Source organism: Vidua chalybeata, chromosome 2 (genome assembly GCF_026979565.1).
Source record: "Vidua chalybeata isolate OUT-0048 chromosome 2, bVidCha1 merged haplotype, whole genome shotgun sequence".
Lineage (NCBI taxonomy): Eukaryota > Metazoa > Chordata > Aves > Passeriformes > Viduidae > Vidua > Vidua chalybeata.
The window spans coordinates 70413696-70431992 of NC_071531.1; the positions used below are offsets into that span (position 1 = coordinate 70413696).

An 18297-nucleotide genomic window follows, 5' to 3' on the forward strand; every position below is an offset into this window, starting at 1 on the left:
GTTACTGAGGAGACATTTGAAGAGAAGGACACAGGGAATGGCACTGCAAATACTGTCACCAAAACCAGCGGGAAGTCAGGTGAATTTATTCTCCCAAATGTCTGACTTCACATCCTTATAGGGGAAAAAAACCCCAAAATCTACCCCATATAAAAGCCAAAGAAAAAACAATACCAATTTAAAAAAAAAAAAAAAAAAGCTTCACTGTTGCTTTGAAAACTGCAGTTTGCACTTCTACCAGAAATTTCTCATACACAGAAGAACCTGTGCATGGTAAAAGGGTGAAAGCTGGAAGTGAGAGACTGTAGAGCCTGTAGTTCTTGGTCCTATGTCAGCCTGCCATGTAAATGGGTTTTTCTACCTCTGATCAAGTTCCAAAATTCCACAAACTATTCTGAAGACTTCCAGCCACTGTGTTTAATTTACCACAACTGCTTACTATTTTTGAAGGCTGTTGCTTCTTGCTTTGGAAACAATGTCATACCATGTGCCAAAGTTATACCATGTGCCAAAGAATTTTCAAAACCACACTATATGAGTCCTTTCTGTGTTGTTTAGCATGAAATTGCTTGGCATGAACGGAGACCATGACACAAACTGGTATCGTTTCTGAGAGCAGTTTCAGCTAGTTCCACCAATCATTTTTTAACTACTATTTCTCACATTAATAACAGAAAATAAGACTTTGCCCAAGCAGGCAAACAAGCTACAGGTTTACTTTTACCATGATAATCACAACAAAGGATAACTTTGTGTGGAGACTTGTTAAAAAGTTATTAAGAAGCAGACAGCATTATCCTGATAAATTTATTGAAGGTGGAATGGAGAAGGACACTTGGGTCAGGAATACTGACCCCCCCAAAACACAGCAACCAAACAAATAAACAAAAACCCCGTATAAAATACATCACTTTGGTTAAGATTATTTTGGTGATCAGTTAGTAACTTTTAAGGTTCAATAAAAAAATGCATGTATATATTACAAAAAGACATGACAAAGTTTTTTACATCTTGAGTATTTTTTTAAATAAATTACAAATATTTACAGAGAGAATTGTGGGAGTGGAAACCTGAAGCTTCAGATCTCTGGTTACCAGTGTCAAACCTTCATGATTCTTTACACATACTATGTTCAAAATGAATTAAATTGGCTTTCAACTTTCATAAACAACCAGCATGTAAACATAATGAAAAACACTCTATAGCTTGATGTTCTGAAAATATTAATGCATGGTGTTTTTCTTTTTGATTATTTTTAAATTTCATTATATACGCAACCTCAGTTTTCAAGTTTTTGTTCTAGTCTCAAGCAACTTAAAAACATACTATTATTTCCTAGGAATGAGTAAAAGTGAGATGACATTCTTAGAAGAATATGAAGTGCAAAGGCTTTAAAAATCCTAAAAGTTAAAAAAATATGAAAAGCTTTAGGAAAAGCCCAAACCTGCTGTTAATAACACCTTTGTTTCAGTGCAACAATAAGCTAAAATGTAGTTTTATCACAGAATGAACCAGTGTCAGGACATGATCAGTTCGCCAGGCATCTAGCAACTCTAGGACATAGCTTTGTCTAGAACCAAGACTAGAAAATGCAAACTTCCACCCATCTGGGCCTGCTGAAGGATGAAAGTTTTTTCTGACTGTATAAAGGCACTGATAAAAAAGTGAAAGCTCATCAGTTTTTGATTTGTCCACATTCATGCAAATATATAAAACTTTGCAAATTTCTAAATATCAACTACAAAGAGGCTTTAGTGTGTTAGTAAAAAAAACCTATAAAACCAACCATATAACAAACCATAAGGTTTGTGAAATGCTGAACCATATGGTTTGTTAAAATCATATAAAATAATTCAAAATATTTTGTCCATGATTTGGCCTATTTGTCTTCACATAGTAGCACTAGAAAAGGAGGCTGTCTTTCCAGAAAAAATAGGCACTGGAAACAGTTCAGCCTGTCTTTAAAGTGCTTCTTGATGACACTCTGACAACTTCATTGCTTGTGGAAGCCCTTCAAGGGAAAAGGTAGCACCTCCTTCATCACTGAATTCTACTGCTTCTCTTCCATAGTTGTTTGGGTAACAAAGCAATTATTTGCTTCTGCTTTAGGATCTGAAATAAAAGAATAAGAAAAGCACACAGGTAAATTACTATATCTTTTCTTCTAGAAATTGAACTAGATACATGAGAATACTGCAGACTTTAAATACTAATGAGGTGTTGTGACCAAGACACTGTCACATGACTCGTAACAATCCAGTTAGAGCAGGTACATGACCAACGGTATATGATAGCCTCTAAACATTTTACCCAAATTATCTGTTTATGATTAGGCACATTCCTCTGCAACTGGACCACATTTTGAACATTTCTTACTTACTGCCAGCCACCTGCTAAGCAGCTGGTAACCTGTGAAGTTGTTCTGACTCCATGACTTTGGATCACATAATCAGGCAATTAAGACACCACTTCTATTCAAATATTTTATGTCATTGATCTCAATATCAGCTATGCATCACACATGCATGTGTTGCTGCTGCTATTTCTTCCACACAATAATGCCAGGTGCTTTTGGAGTTTTCTCTTTTGAGGATTGAAAATACAGCTCTTATTTGACAAGAAGACTGAAGGCAAAGGACGTTACAGTGCAGGAAGTTCAAGACTGCAGCCTAACTCATCACATGAAACATGCATCAGCCCCTAACCAGGCTGGTTTCCAACAAAGCACCCACAAGCCCACTTACATTGGTGTTTCCACCTTGTTGCACATGTAGCAATTCTATAAAGGGACCCACCTGGATGTGCCAGGACACCATGCCCTTTGGTCTTTGCTCCCATTTTGATAGCACTACCTGTCCCTTCCACTAATCTCTAGCTCAGCATCACTCCAGGATAAGATGTCAGGAGACAGTCTAGGAGAGCAGAGTATGGTGACATATGGTACACAACTCTCAAAAAGAACGCCGTCCCTAGTGTGGTTCTTGCAAGGTCCCAGGATAGGCCTGAAGTATTTTTATGATCGTGTGTTTAAAATCCAAGCAGGTTTACTGCTTTACTTGAGTGATGATACTAAAGAACATGATAAAAAAGCCAGTTGTACGTGTGTGTGTGTGTGTGTGTGTGTGTGCTTGTGTGCTATTTCCTCGTGTCTGCGCAGTGAGAGGGTCTGAATATGAAATAGGGTTCTGTCACTTTACAGCTTCAAGGATAAGCATCAGGTTTCACCCCCCCCCACCCCCAGAACACACAAAATGTTCTGTTCTCACGAAGCAAGCACAGCTGCATCTGGTGCCTCAGCATGACATACCAAGAGGCCAGTTTCACATGCTAAACCTTTAAGGGTGACACAGGAGCAGTTGTTTAGCCCAGCAAAGCAGCACATCACGTAGACCAGGAATAATACACTGAGTTACTTCATTTGCCTTTGAGTATTACTCGTGGTTAACTAACAGCATCTGACTCAGTTATTACGACACACCACACCTTCCTCTGCAGCTATGCAGATTGTTCCAAGTCCATTTCCTGGTTTCATGGCAGGTTCATCAGCAGTTTTGTCCGCATCACAGAGTCAAGTTTTTTATATTCAGTCCTAACTCCTTCCCACCCTCCCATTCATCCATGTTTTCTCACATTTGGAGATTTTTTCACCTCTCTTTTCAACATTGTTTTCAGCAAATACCAGAATTTATAGACACAATTGCTTGGCTGGTAATTCAACAGAAGTATCAAACTTGGCAGAACAAAAAACTCTGCAGCAGTAAGGTACCACTTGCTTTCACACTGCTGTGCATTTTAAGAATGTTTAAATGGATTATCTGCACTAGCAGACTCCAAAGTGAGTGTGCACAAGGTAATCCATTGTGGTGCAGGAAAAAAGTATTTTTGCACCAGTAATAAAATTTTATCGTCATTATAATTTTTAAACCTTTATTTTGTGCATGTTTTATAATGTATGTCATACTTGACTATGGTAATAATTGTATGTAACTTATAAATACACATAAATTGGGTGTGCATGTTCAAAGTATTTTACTGATGTGGTAGACAATCACAAAAGGTTTGGTGACCGCTCACCTACAATACAAAAATCAGAAATTAGTATGAGAGGCCCACAGTTATACCACTCAAGTAAGGACTGTGTAACAGACAAAATTACATTTTTCATTTTTTTTTTCCAAGAAAGGAATATTATTCACAGTCAACCTCTGTGTCAGTCAGCACACTCTCCCAAGACAGAGAGCTTCACCCTCACATACCTTCTTTAGTGCAGCTGGAAGAGTTGTCCAGGTGCCCCCCATTTCCGCCTTCTGTATCCTGGGTCACTTCTGCAAGGACAAAGCCAATACTCAGACAATCCTGGACCTCACAACACTCTGCCTCTCTGCCCCAGATAGACCAAGAACAATCTGATTGGGATTTGGACCATTTGTTTGGCAACAATAGTAAACCCTGACCAACATGCCTCACTCCCAAGGGATCACCATCCAACACCTCCCTTCTCTCCTCCATTCCTGACTCTGCACTGTCTTCACAATCCCTCACACATTCTGTAAAGGCCAAGCACAGGAAGTGCTCAGCACCCGTGGTGCCACCCACTAGGTGGCATTAGGCAAAAGTCACACTGAACAAAGACTGCTCCACAGCCCAGGCACTTACCTCCTTCATTCATATCATGGCCATCTGCATGGTTACTGCGTGCATAACAATATAAAAAAGCTCCTGGAGAGCATCCAAAGGAGGGCCATTAGGATGGTGAAGGGTCTGAAGGGGAAGCCTTATGAGGAGTGGCTGAGGTCACTTGGTCTGTTCAGCTTGGAGGAGACTGAAGAGAGACCTCACCACACTCTACAACTTCCTCATGTGGGGAAGAGGAGATACAGGTATGATCTCCTCACTCTCATGACCAGTTACAGTATAAGAGGAAATGGCATGAAGCTGAGTCAGAGCAGGTTTAGTTTGGATATCAATAAAAGGTTTTTCACCCAGAGGGTGCTTGGGCACTGGAACAGGCTCCCAGGGAAGTGGTCAAAGCACCAAGCATGACAGAGCTCAAGAAGCATTTGAACAACACTCACAGGGATATGGTGTGATTTTTGGGGTGTTATCTGCAGGGCAGGAGCTGGAGTCAATCCTGATGTGTCCCTTCCAACTCACCAGATTCCATGATTCTATGAAGGGATCATGACCAGTTTGCCTACTGGGTTACTAGCACTGACTGCTCCACAGAACAGGCACTTACCTTCCTGATTTACACCATTCTTAACTATGTGCTTGTCTTTCTCATTCACGTCCCTGTCATTCTCATTCAATGCTCTGTCTGAAAAGAGATCAGAGAACAACTGCAGTCCCTCAGGAGCACAGTCCATTGCTTCTGGCCCTCCCCAGCACAGGCCCAGGGCTGAGAGCACACCTTCCTCTCTGCACATTAAGTACTGCTATGCTATCAGCAAAAGCCCTGCTTGAAATTGCTTTGTACACACATTTCAGAGAACATCATAGCCTTGCCTGCTATTTCCCATCCCTACAGCAGTGACTGCCTGTTCCCCAGGTGCTGCTGGCTGCACTGCACAGAGGTGCATTAACTCCCCTGCCTGATGCTCCCATTCTATTCTGCAACAAAATAAAGGACTTTATTTCCTGCATCTCGTGCCCAAATGGAAAACCTTTATCTATGGACCTAATTTCTCTCTTCCTGAACTGTGCGTTTCCCTCCTTTCTACTTTAACTCAGGTGTATAATAAGCCTCCTTTTCCCATACCCATGTCTATGTATATGGAAACAGTTACACAAGTGATGACACAATCCTGCAGTACACCACACCTTCACCATCAGCTACACAATCCCTATTTCTTCAGATGAAAGAAAGCTGTTCCATACCCATTACAATACATGCAGGAAGAATAAGCAGCAAACCCCAGGGGCTTCTGGATTTTTCTGAGTTTCCTTTTCCTTACTGCCATCATTGGTGATTTTTTTTCCTTTATAGGAAAGACTTATGCCTTCTCCAGCCCCTTATCAGCCATTTGTGGAAATGGTGGAAGAGTTAGTGAGTGAATGAATCACTAGTGCAAAAGACTGGGGAAAAAATGGACATTTTTTCTTGAGCTGAACAATAATGTTCAATTTCACTAGCCCTTTGGAGTTAAAAGAACTTCTATTAAAAATACAGGTCCCAGAATTTCCTTGAAATTTACACTGACTGGACTAAGAAAACAAAACTGGAGCTTTGCTTAACTGCCTGATGAATGCAGTCAAAAGACTTTCCTAAAGCATAAAGCAAGTGGAAGATACAGCAGGCTTTGTTCCTTAGAGAAGCACATTTCTGGATGAAGTATCTCCCAAATATGAATTTTGCAAGCTGGTAAGCATCCCATCTCTAAATTGGTGTGCTGAGGCTCTTATCTTTCCTCCATGCTTAGTTCTTTTTCCCACAGATGGCAAAAGCAGCATCATTCTCATCATATCAAGAGGGAAGGTGAACCCCCAAGAAGGTGTTTGCTCTATGCTGTTTACCAAACACAGCCTCCAGGTCTTCCTGATTTCTTTTCTAGTGATCTACCCATCAACATTTACTGTTCCCAAAGCAATAGGTTCTTCTAGGTCAACAGAGGAATGGTAAACTCTATACTCAGGATGTGCTAATATGGCTTGGACTACAAAAGGCCATGTGCAAAATTACTTTCCCCCTTCATGTTCCTCTGTTTTAGGGCTCCATCTCACTTGTTACCTGCTTCAGGCTCTTCATTCTCACAATGAACAGGGTGTGAAAATGCAGCTGCAAGAAAACACAAATCCTTTTCCAGAAACGTGTATGGAGGTAACACAGTAGTCTGCAAAATATGCAACTCAGCCTTAAAGTGACAACTTCATTATAACAGTTTTTAAAGATATTCCTGAGAACCACTATGTAATGCCACTTTAAGGACTCACAATAATTTCAACTTCCTTCCAGCAACCACTTAAGGTCCCAGACCATGACCAACACTTTATATTTATACCTACAACTTTATGAAAGTCTTGCCGATGTAGATCTATTGGTAAAGCTGCACAGATCTGCCATAAAAGAGCCAGAGATAGCTGAGAAGAGAATCTGCATCTACTTTTTTTACTTCATCTGTGTTGCACTAACACTGTAACTTTAAACCCTTGCTCTTTGCAGACCTTAAAGAATCTTTAATAGAAACATTCTAAAGCAAATTTAAGTGCAGTACCAAAATGAGGTTTTTTTGGGGGCTTTACTGGGATTTTTTTCCTACCCATACTTCTCATTTTCTCACTTTCAGATTCATCAATAGTCTTGACTTCAGTGGGCTCTAAACTGTGGGCGAGAACCACAGCTTTAACAAATGTAAGGTACCAGACTGAGCACCCACATGAAGGCACTGTGAGCTCAACACCAGAACAGTCCAAGAGAGCACTGAGCCTGCCACCTGATGGCAGGAGCTCTGGCCATTCCCCACTGAAACACTGTTTGGTCTGGTAACAGAACATTTCTTAAGAATCTTACCCTGTGCTCCCCAGCCTGCTTGACTGCCTTGGGGGTTAATTTCGGTTGGTTCCTAAAAACAGACCACAGTCCTGGCAACAAAACTCCTATATGTTAAAGCTCAAATATGATAGCCAAATTCACCCCTATGAAAGGGGCACAGACTAAAGGAGTTGCCCCCTTCCTTAGCTGCTCCCTATATAGAGTGATTTCCACAACCCAATACACAAGAAACCAGAAAACAGAGCAATCTTGCTGCAAATTAAGGAAGTAAAAAAAAAACCCAAAAGCACTCCAACAAAACACTAAGAATAAAACAAAACAAAAAATCCACAACCAAACAAAGAAACCCCACCCCCCCCCCCCCAAAACTCAAAAAAACCTCAATGCAGATTAGAATGGACAGCAGAAGCCCAGGCAGAGATCTGGACAGGAAGAGGAGAGGCATGACTGATTGTCCTACAGTGTGCACTTTTCCAGCCCTCATCCTGAGGCCAGCCCCAATTCTCCATTGTTAGAAAGGTAATTCACCTCCAAAGACAGCTGCTGACCAGGAAAATCTCAGGCCCTTCACTGTCAGTAACTTTGCCAGCCCCCCATACACATTCACTAGGTGCAAGTCCCTGTAATCATCCAATATTGGACCTCAAGTAGTGAGATTTTGACTCTGCATGTACATACTTTGAAAACCAATTCAAAAGCTCAGATCCTGCAAAAAAGGAAAGAGCAAATCAGACTCCCTGCTCCAACCAAGAGCAGGTGTTTAGAAACATTAATACCCCAATACAGGTTTCTTACCTCCCTCTGAGTTAGATTGTTTTTGGCTGATCCCAGGGAAAAGTTGCTCATGTTCTCCTATAAAGAAATTTATATGTTTTAGAAAGTATGTATTAATGACCTGGAAAAAAATAACTACAGTCAAAGAAAACTTATTCCTTTACCTCTCCAATGAAAGACTACACTGACACAGAATAAAAACTGACAAGCCCACACCAAGCATCAGTCTGATTTCCACACATTTGTGACAGTATCTTACCTGAGCCATTCACTGGACTGTTATTCTGAGCAGTTCTTCTTCCTGTTCCAAGTTTAATTATACCTGCACACAAATAGAATATTTGGAGAAATTACTCAGAAACAAAGTTTTGTGCCTTTGGAAACTTGTTGACGGCCTCCGTTCATTCCACTGCCCTCTCCAACCCCCAGCCAAAGAATGATACACTTCACTGCGAAAATGCAACTGAATACTTGACTTGGAGGAAAAAAAAATGAAATACTGTTTTGAGGGAAAGACAGTCAGTGAGAGATTAACAGAATGAGTCTTCTGTGACAGCAAGTCAGAACACATCTAGTCAAATCTAAGGTGGAGCTTAGCAATTTCTGATTATATGTCTTGCACTTAAAATAGTAAACTTCTGCTGTTTGATTATACCTGTGCAATGCTTATCCTACCAAGGTATAACAGGTTTATTTTCTTTCCCTCATTGTTTCAAGGCAAGTAACTGAACTGTTTTGATTCTAACTGATGGTCAGTTTTGAGTGACATTCTTTGTGTGTTAACACCAAGAGCAGTGTTGTTTAACACCACCAACATGAACAAGGACACAGAAGGCACTTTCAGAAAGCTAGTAGGGGACATGCTGGAAAGCAGTCTTGCCACTCAAATTGACTTCAACAACCTGGAGAAACCTGCTGGCAAAAAAAGTTGAGCTATTCAGAGGCAAACAAAGTCCCGAGTCTCTTAAGTCAGCCCATGGACCACTAGGGGCTGGGCTCTACCTGGCTAGGAAACAGCTCTGCAGGAAAGGACCTGAAAGCATGAACAAACTCAACATTACTCAGAAAAATGTGCTCTTGCAGTAGATGGCTCCAAATACCGGGCTGCGTTAGCAGAAGTGCAGTCACCCCATCAACACAAATAATTCTTCCTCTCAATGTTTGGGACACCCCATGTGGAGCACTCTCTCTAGTTTTAGTCTCCCAGTTAATGTAAAAACACCATCTTTCTGAAGCTAGTCCAAAAAATGTCCACCAAGATGTCTAGGGGCAGGAGCTGTGCAAGGAGGTGCTGAGAGTTGGGTTTGTTCAGCCTCAAGAAGAAGAATAAGAGGATGAAGGATAAGAGGATGATGGATAAGAGGATGATCACTGCAGTCTACAACTAACTACAGAAAACTCTCAGAAAAAAACAGGAGACAATGGCTAACAGTTGCCAAAGGGCAATTCCTAACAGAAATAAGGACAATATCCATCCCTACAAGAGTGATTCAGCATTAAAACACATGCTGAAAGAGGCTGGGAAATTCCCACCCTTGGAAAGTTTGACTGGACAAGGCCTTAAGCAACCTGGTCTAGCTTTGAAGTTGGTCATGCTTTGAGCAGCAAGTTGAAGGAAACTTCCAGAGATGTCTTCCCACCTAGTTTACTTTATGATTCCATGCCAACGGAAACTAAATGGACAATGAACAGGAAGGCAAAAGGTCCACATGCAATATATATCTATTTATGTCCTGATCAGAATATCATCAATTAGTCCTTCCCAGATGGGAGATGCATCCAATACTCTTCACCCTGCAGCCACCTCCAAGTGGTGGCCCCATCTGGAAGTCAACATGAATCTTCCATGCAGAGCATGCATAGGATGAAGAAATGTATTCCTGTTTGGGACTCTCCAACACACAGAGAAAAGATGGCGTGCCCCTCTTTTTCAAATCAGAAGACAATTTAATACAGAAATTCAAAAACATGGCAGAAAAAGATACACAGTAATAGCCTATAATTACTATTTCTGACTAAACTGTCAGACTTACAAAAAAGTAGAATTCAGTGTAGGGATGGATCGAAAAACAAATACAGAACTCCAAGATGATGGCAATACAGGCTGCCAGGAGGCACAGAAGGTCCCATTTATCAGTTGACCACACTGAGTTGTCAGATTGGACTCGGCATATGATATTCAGATCTGGTAGAAGCCTGTCCAAATAATAAATGGGATCTTGAGGGCAGCTTTATAATGCTCTCAAAAAAAGCTGTGAAAACACACTCAGGTAAGAACGGGAGAGGCTACAAATACTTGGTTAGTAGAAACACACTGTAAATCAAACACCCAGTCTGAAGGAGAACTATGCAAATGCAAACTGCAGTTTTTCCTAGGACTCAGAGCCCAGTGTCAGAATGCAAGTAAGTCCAGTACATTATTTCCTTCAAATTGATTCATTTTTGCCTAAATTTGACTTGTTTCTTCTATTGTTTTTACAAAACACTTGATGGTCAGAAATTTTCACACATTCTACAGAACCTTAGATGAGTATAATCTGGAAGCACATAAAGCTTCTAGTTAGGAAGTTTATGCATACCTTTCCTGTGCAGGAGTACTGGGATTCCTACTAGGACTCCTATTAGGATAATAGCTGCAATAAGGTAGTATCTATGTCGTTTGTGAAAACTGTCTCCTTTAAAAAAAAAAAAAATGAGAAAGGGAAAGGTTAGTTAAAAAGCAACTGTGTGATATACTAGTTCAGCAGAGATACAGCCCCAAATATTTTTATAGCTATTTTTTTCAAAGTAACCTCAATAAATCAATACACCAGAGTCAGTTATTAGCAAAACCCTGAGCCATCTCCAGGACAGTTACATGTTAAGTACCTCATTTCAGTGAAGGCACATCACCACTTGAAAGGCAATGGCTATTCCAGTTCTTGGCCTATGAAAGACTGAGCCAGATTTCAAACAAATGAAATTTCAGCAAATATCTTGTATCGGGTTTGCACTGCAAGGTTTTGATGATTTCTGTGAGAAGATGCCAGAAGCTGTCCCCATCTCAGATAGAGCTAATGCTAAGCTGGATCTGCTGCTGGCCAAGGCAGAGCCCATCAGCGACTGTGGTAGTGTCTCTAGGATAATACTTCTAAGAAAAGGGAAAAACTGCTGGACAACAACAGCAAGGGGGAGAGGGGAGTGACAATATGTGAGAGAATCTGCCCAACAGACACCAAGGTCAGTGCAGAAGGAGATGCAGGGGCTGGAGAAGGGATTTCCCTGCAGCCCATGGAGGAGCCCACATCAGAACAGGGGGTGCCCAAAGGAGGCTGTGACTCCACGGGAAACCCACACTGGAGCAGCCTCCTGGCAGGACCTGTGGCCCCATGGAGAGAGAAGCCCACACTAGAGCAGCTTTGCTGGCAGGACTTGTGACCCTGTGGGGAAGCCACACTGGAGCAGTTCATGAAGAACTGTGGCCTGTGGGAAGGACTCATGTTGGAGAAGTTCATGGGGGCTGTCTCCTGTGGGAGGGAGCCCACACTGGTTCAGGGGAGAATGTGAGGAGTCCTGCCCCTAAGGAGGAAGGACAATGTGTAATGAGCTGACTGCAAGCCCCATTCCCCATACCCCTGTGCTGCTCAGGGAGACCTGCTCAGGTAATGATATTGGGAGTGAAGTTGAGTCTGGGAAGAAAGGAGGGGTTTCAGAGAGGTGTTTTAGATTTGCTCTTGTTTTTCATTATCCTGCTCTTGATTTTGACTGGCAATAAATTAAACTCATTTTCCCAACGTCAAGTCTGTTTTGCCTGTGATAGTAATGGCCAAATGACCTCTCTCTGTCCTTGCCTCAACCCATGAGGCATTTATCATATTTTCTCCTTCCTGCCCCACAGAGGAGAGGGAGTGACAGATCAGCCTGATGGGCACCTTGCAGCCAGCCAAGGTCAACCCACCACATGCCTCACATCTAACAAGTTTGTCCAGTAAAGGAAGAATTCTATACTAGTAAACCATGACAATTACTTTTGCACAGTGATGAGAACTTTTGTCAGTTAGGGACTGCCGTATGCACCCTTCAAAGCAGACGGTTCCAAACCTGTTCTCACTCTGTGTTTAAAGAAACCCTAAAAATTCAAGCCTCAAGCTGAAGGCTATCCCAAAGCAATAAGTTACAGGAAGAAAACTCTCTTTTCTATCTTATACCTCCATGAAGTAGGAAGGAACTATGCTCATTGACTCATGCACTTGCTAGATGAGAAATTATTTTATCTTATGGCTGCTAGATGACTCGCTTGAAATGGCTGAATAGTTTCACTCCAACTCATGGAGAGCAGTACAAAGAGGACAAGTTCCTAGCATTAATTACGTAAGGGCAGAAGGTTCAGAAGAGATCTTCTAAGACCTTCTAATCCTTATTATTACTCAATCAAGTCACAGCTAAAGGTTTTATTCTGTGGAGATTCCTGCAAAAATTATCTTTCTAGGGGGATCAAACTGTCATCCTCATACTTTTCACAAACTTCATACACACTTTTAGCTGACAAATCACTTCTGATGCTTTTTACTCTTTAAATTCAATTTCCTGGGGAAACAGGAGAAACCTTACAAAGGCCACGCTGCTTCCCAAACAAGCCTCTTAGACCTGTGTTTGCAACATGACACATTTATTACCTTTTTCTTCCGGAAGGCATTGAATCAAAGAGATTTCGGACCTCCTTTCCGTTTGTGAAAATTTAATGATACATGTAGCATTGGTGGTAATATCAACATTCTCCAAAGGGATGGAAAGCTCCTGGTTCTGATAACTGCGTGGATCGTTACTGAGCTTCCAAGCATAATTCAGAGACCCCTGGAAATTTGCTGTACAGCTTAGTACAAGTTCATCACCACTGGTGTTGCAACTTATTTTAGGTTCTGGAAGGGAATCTAGAAGGAGAGAAAACATTCTGTATTACTTTAGTTATAAACTATATAGAATTCCAGCACAGGACAAGGGCTGGAGCAATGAAAGCAGCAGGAGAGTTCATAGACAAAAGTGTGGGGGTATGTGCACACATGCTTGAGAGAGAAATGTGTTTCTGAAAGTGACCTGTAAACCCACTGTTTGTGGTTCTCCAATTCCTAGTCCAAGAGTCCTCGTGGTTCACTGTCCACAGGGCTAACAGACACACTGGTCACATATATTTCCCAAAGACTACTAGTGAGGCTGCACAGGATGATGCCACAGATATTCAAGCATGTGTAATATGCCTGCAGGAATATCTTTAAGAGACATATAATGCCTGGGATTACCTGGTCAGCTTGCTCAAAAAGCTTAATTGTCTGAAAGTGCAGTGTGCCATCTACACGTTCTAGAAGTCACCCCAAGGTGAGTAATGATGGGCACACAAATGAGATGCCACCTTTGAAAATTTGTTCAAAGTGGCTAAGCAACTTAAAAATAGACAATGAACAGCCCCCTCTGTTTCTGTTTGCTTCCTTGACAAATATACAATATACCCTTTCTAGACATTTTAAAGTGAATAGTGGTTCACATTCTTTATGCAGTTCTTCCAGTACTTACCTAACACAAAAAGTACAAAGTTTAAGTGGTGATCTGTCACAGAATCCCAGTACTGTAACTCATATGTGCCAGCATCATCCTTCTCCAAGTTAACTATAGTCAAGGATCCATTCTCCATAAGTACACTCCTGTCGCGGAGAGGACCAAAATATGTCGGTTTATTTTGCTCTTCCCATTCAGCCACTTTATCTTTGTTTTTCTTCCAGACAGTTTCCACTATTTTTCGGTCTATTTGTACTGGAAAAGTAAAATTTTCTCCCATGATGCCAACTAGGTCTTCAGAGTAGATGTGTGCTAGAGAGGGGGGAAAAAGAAAAAGTTACTTCAACAATTGTTTTATAAAACACTGCTTGACTAACGCCCTATGCAATATCAGATACATTCAAATTTAGGTTACAAGCACATCACAAAGTTGCAAACCAAGGTACACATCAGTTAAGAATTACCCAGACCCAGGTTGTCAGCACAACTGTACGACAGGCACAGCAAAGGAATCCAGTTTCCACATTCTGGTCCCAGGCAGAATAATTGCCCCAATGATCTTCCCTATCCTAAGCCCCTCTATCCTCACTACTTTCCCTCTGTTCACTTGAATTAGGCCTCCTGCCCATGATCTGGTGAAAAATATAAAATGAAGAATTGTCACCACCAAAATCTGTTTTAGCATCTTGTTGCAGAACACCCAGACTGAAGTTCCTGCTGATCAAATAAACTGCAATTTTTTCCAGTATGAATATTCACAGTTAGTAAAAAGTACACTTTTGATGCAAAACTGCTATTGAGTTCAAAGCACCTGCTCTGAAGCCATGGGAGTATTAGGGATTTCCCTTGAAATGTCACTTAAGCAAGTTTATTTCACAGCCAATATATGTGAAACAGCACCCCATCCTCTGAGATCTAGCAGAACTGTCAGCAAGAATGAAGCTGTTCAGAAACCTCCACTGCTTTCAGTTTCAAGTCAATTACATTCTGCTAAAAATGCCCAGGCAATCAATGTAAATAAATAAACCACAACAGAAGAGAGATAAGAGATTTTCCTTAATTTTCATTGAAAACAGCTAAATTTGTGAGAAAAAAAAACCCTCTTGATCTAACAGACAAAATCCTGCCGTAGGGAAGGGACCACAACATTTAAATCAACAGTATCTCTGTGTCTCTGCTTCAGTCTTCAGAAATCACCTCCCACTTCTAAATAGCTCCAAATGGCTCTAGAAAACTTGCAAGATCACTGCCATGGCAGACAGGAACATAGACAAAAACCACTTAGGAATCGAGTTCAAGTTACACTTGCATTTAGGAATCGATTTTGGTCCACAGAAGCTGGTAACCTTTTACTCCTATGTTGAAGGAAGGGCATGGTTAAGATACAAATGAGGTCTCACATTAAGGCAGGATTCCAAATCTGCACCATGTAAAACTTCCCTTTAAACAGTAGCTATGCATGGTGAAACAAATATTTCAGATGTAAACTTCTCAAGCCAACTGGTTCCAAGTGACAGCTAGTATTCTGGGTTTTATCTTTTTTTGTTTATTCCTAAATGGCATCAGTTTAAGGACCCATCAATTCCTATATCCTGACAGAGAGAACGTCAGCTAGGCCTTCCTTTCCCACTGCTAAAGGATAGTGCTTGTCAGCTCTTCTGCCACACCATAGAAACACAGACTTTCTCTGACAGCACAATGAACACAAGCAATAGAAACTCACTTCCGTGTGCTTGGCTAGAGAACTGCACACACGTGTCTCCTCCATGCCTTAGTCTATAGACTATCCAGTTTGTTTGCAATCTACCCATGGAAGCACTCTTCTCACGCCACTGGAGTTGCAACTTCTTGTTTTCTGCACCTACATGGTCTCCTTTTCCAGGCACAGGGATTGTAGAAGCAATCAGGGTAAGCTATCAACTCCCACATCTTGTCAACACTACCTACCTGCTTTCTTTGTATTCTACCCTGTTCAGGTAGATTTTAAACATTTTACTTGAGCATCTCTTTCCACCTATCTCAATTAATGATTTCCAGAAGAAAAAAGAACTCAGAAACTCCAGACTTTTTGTCTGGAGACCACAAGATTGCAAGACCCTGGGTAGGGTGGAACCCTATTTCGATCTGATGAAGCCTGGAGTCTTGTTAGAGACCTTTGTCAAGACAATTTCCAGGAGCACATATTCCTCAAGAAGTCATCCCTCACTGCCTAAGGACCTATGGTATTCCTAGTATGGAGAAAAACTCCCTGCTCTTCCCACTGTGAAATTCTACCTCTCAGTAGCTTTAGCTCACAGACACAACCAGGCTGTGGTGCCTTGACATCAGCATAAGCCAAACCACAGTGGCTCTTGACAAGAGCCTTCAGCAAGGACAGCAGCTGCTTGCTGGGCCCTGAGAACACAAGCAAGGACAGCCACCACTGCTCAGCCAACCACTCATAAGTTCCTACGTTTGGGTGTTGATGCAGGTAAATGCTCCACGTCTTTACTTTCTTTCAGTTAGTCATAAGTGCTAGGCTGGAGTTATGAGAGCAAAGTTGTTGCTTCTTCAAGTCCAGGAGTGAGACTGAAGGAAAGCAGAGCTGAAAAAAAACCCCATTTTTTCTCCACAGGTTCTGCATGGCACAGGGGGGCAGTGCTGTCTTCAGCACACTCTCTTCATGCTGGCTGGTGGAACAAAAGCTTGGCAGCAAGGAGCTGATGAGCTCCTCCCATTCAGGGCTCCTAGCAGCAGAACAAGGAAAAGTTTATTCCTCAAGGATAACAGTCATCTCCCACCTTAAAACATCCCGTCTCTGGGTTTATGTCCATGTTTCACTGGTCTAGTGAAAATGTGAAGAAATCTCCCACCCAGTGCCATCAGCTTCCTTTTTTCAAAGAAAGCATACAGAAATATTGCATAAGCTCATAACCACGCATCTTTGAGCTTCTGGAAAAATATGTGTCATCATGTTTTCTAAATTCCCAAGAAACCCTTCCCCATCTTTTCTACTTCATTTTATATGGAAACATATTTCCTATTCCACAGTGGTGAGCAAAGGGGGAGAAGTGACAACCAAACACTCTCTCACACACTCTTTTGGAACTGCCTTTTCTTTCATTTCTCTGCCTTCTCCCTCTCTTCTTATCGTAGCCTATTATTCCAAAATAAAGGTCACACAACAAAATAGTGGTGTGCTAAGGGCTCCAGTAGCCTCTACAGAAACCATCAGACTACCGGCTCCTGTATCTCCTAAAACCCACTCCAAAATCCTTCTTATGCCAAGTCTTTGTGTTCTTTCCTTCCAGTCAAATCACATGCTCAAAGTGGCACAGATAAAGAGGAGCAAGCATTGTGTGGGCAAAGCCTCTTCTGCAAACCACCAGCTCACCCTGTCTACATCATCTTCTGCTCTCACTTCTCCAGCAGCCAGACCCACACAACTCAGTGCTGTACTCCAGTTTTAATATTCCCCAGACTAATTCGGACTCTTTCAGCATTTTAGCAGGCTAAAGGCATCCATATTCAGTTCAGACTAAGTAGAACTTAATACTCCATTTACCAGCAATAAACACTTTATTACTGTATTTGTCTACCTGGTTTGACTTGCTTCACTATTTTTCTTGGAGCTGACCTAAAGCTTAGTTATTTTGGAGAACATCTGTAAGCTAAGCTCTTTTTATTTTTAAGGCTATCATTATTTTTGGTCTCAAATACCTATTTGAAATGCACATAGGTATATATTAGGTCTATACAGGCAGCAGCTAGGTTCTCCCATTACCATTAAGACACTAACATCCCACCTGCTTGAAACTGGGTGGAAAAGTCCTTACTAATTAATTTATGGCAATGAACTATTTGCTTCAGGAGTAGGACTTTCTAAAGAGTAGACTTTTAATTGTTGGAACTTCCCAACTACCCCTCTCTTCAGTTTTTTTAGAATTTTGAATTCCCCCAGCAACTGCCACCAGCAGACAATTATGTTCCCTCCTAACCCTCAAAACCACCAGGTGCAGAAAACCCTGAAATAAATATTCAGTCCAGAAGGACTATGAGAATATTCACCAACCATAGTCCTCTGAATTCCCCCACAGGCCACAAACACAACTCACTTCCCAAACTCCAGTGAGAAAGCACTTAGAGCCATGGTGTAAAAGCACAAGCAAAAGCCACAGCCAGGAGAGAGAGAACACAGATGACCATAAGCTGTAGCAGCAGCCCAGGCTGTTGCAAAATAAAATCAGATTTGTGCAGGAATGAATGCAAATCCTACATATAATATCCAAATCAGAGGTGTTCTCCTGCATACTGCAGCACATTCAGAGATGTGCATGTCATTCTCCTGGACAATATGGGACTGCAGCTACAGAGCTCTACACATCAGCAAAGGCAGGACCCAAGGGTGGCACCTACCAACAGGCCTGGGTCCCTCCCTACCACAAAATCCCTCATATCCCTCAGACATATCCCTCAGCAAGGGCCCAACAACAGGCAGCATTCCCATGTAGAGGCTACCCAGTCAT

The 18297-nt window shown here is 41.6% G+C and overlaps 1 protein-coding gene across 2 annotated transcripts in view; it reads right to left on the reverse strand.

Annotated features, from left to right (window-relative positions):
* The window catches only part of CD58 (CD58 molecule), a 22886-nt gene continuing 4589 nt past the window's right edge, over window positions 1-18297 (reverse strand). Inside the window, exons 2-10 of one of the 2 annotated variants that reach the window (XM_053935711.1) lie at window positions 13811-14104; window positions 12919-13173; window positions 10843-10938; window positions 8523-8585; window positions 8285-8341; window positions 6728-6775; window positions 5240-5317; window positions 4257-4325; window positions 1-2112 (exon numbers count right to left, since the gene is read on the reverse strand). In XM_053935711.1, the coding sequence (XP_053791686.1) occupies window positions 2051-2112; window positions 4257-4325; window positions 5240-5317; window positions 6728-6775; window positions 8285-8341; window positions 8523-8585; window positions 10843-10938; window positions 12919-13173; window positions 13811-14104 (1022 nt within the window). In that variant the 3' untranslated portion in view covers window positions 1-2050. The remainder of the gene's footprint in view (window positions 2113-4256; window positions 4326-5239; window positions 5318-6727; window positions 6776-8284; window positions 8342-8522; window positions 8586-10842; window positions 10939-12918; window positions 13174-13810; window positions 14105-18297) is intronic. The other variant, XM_053935712.1, reaches the window with a different exon arrangement.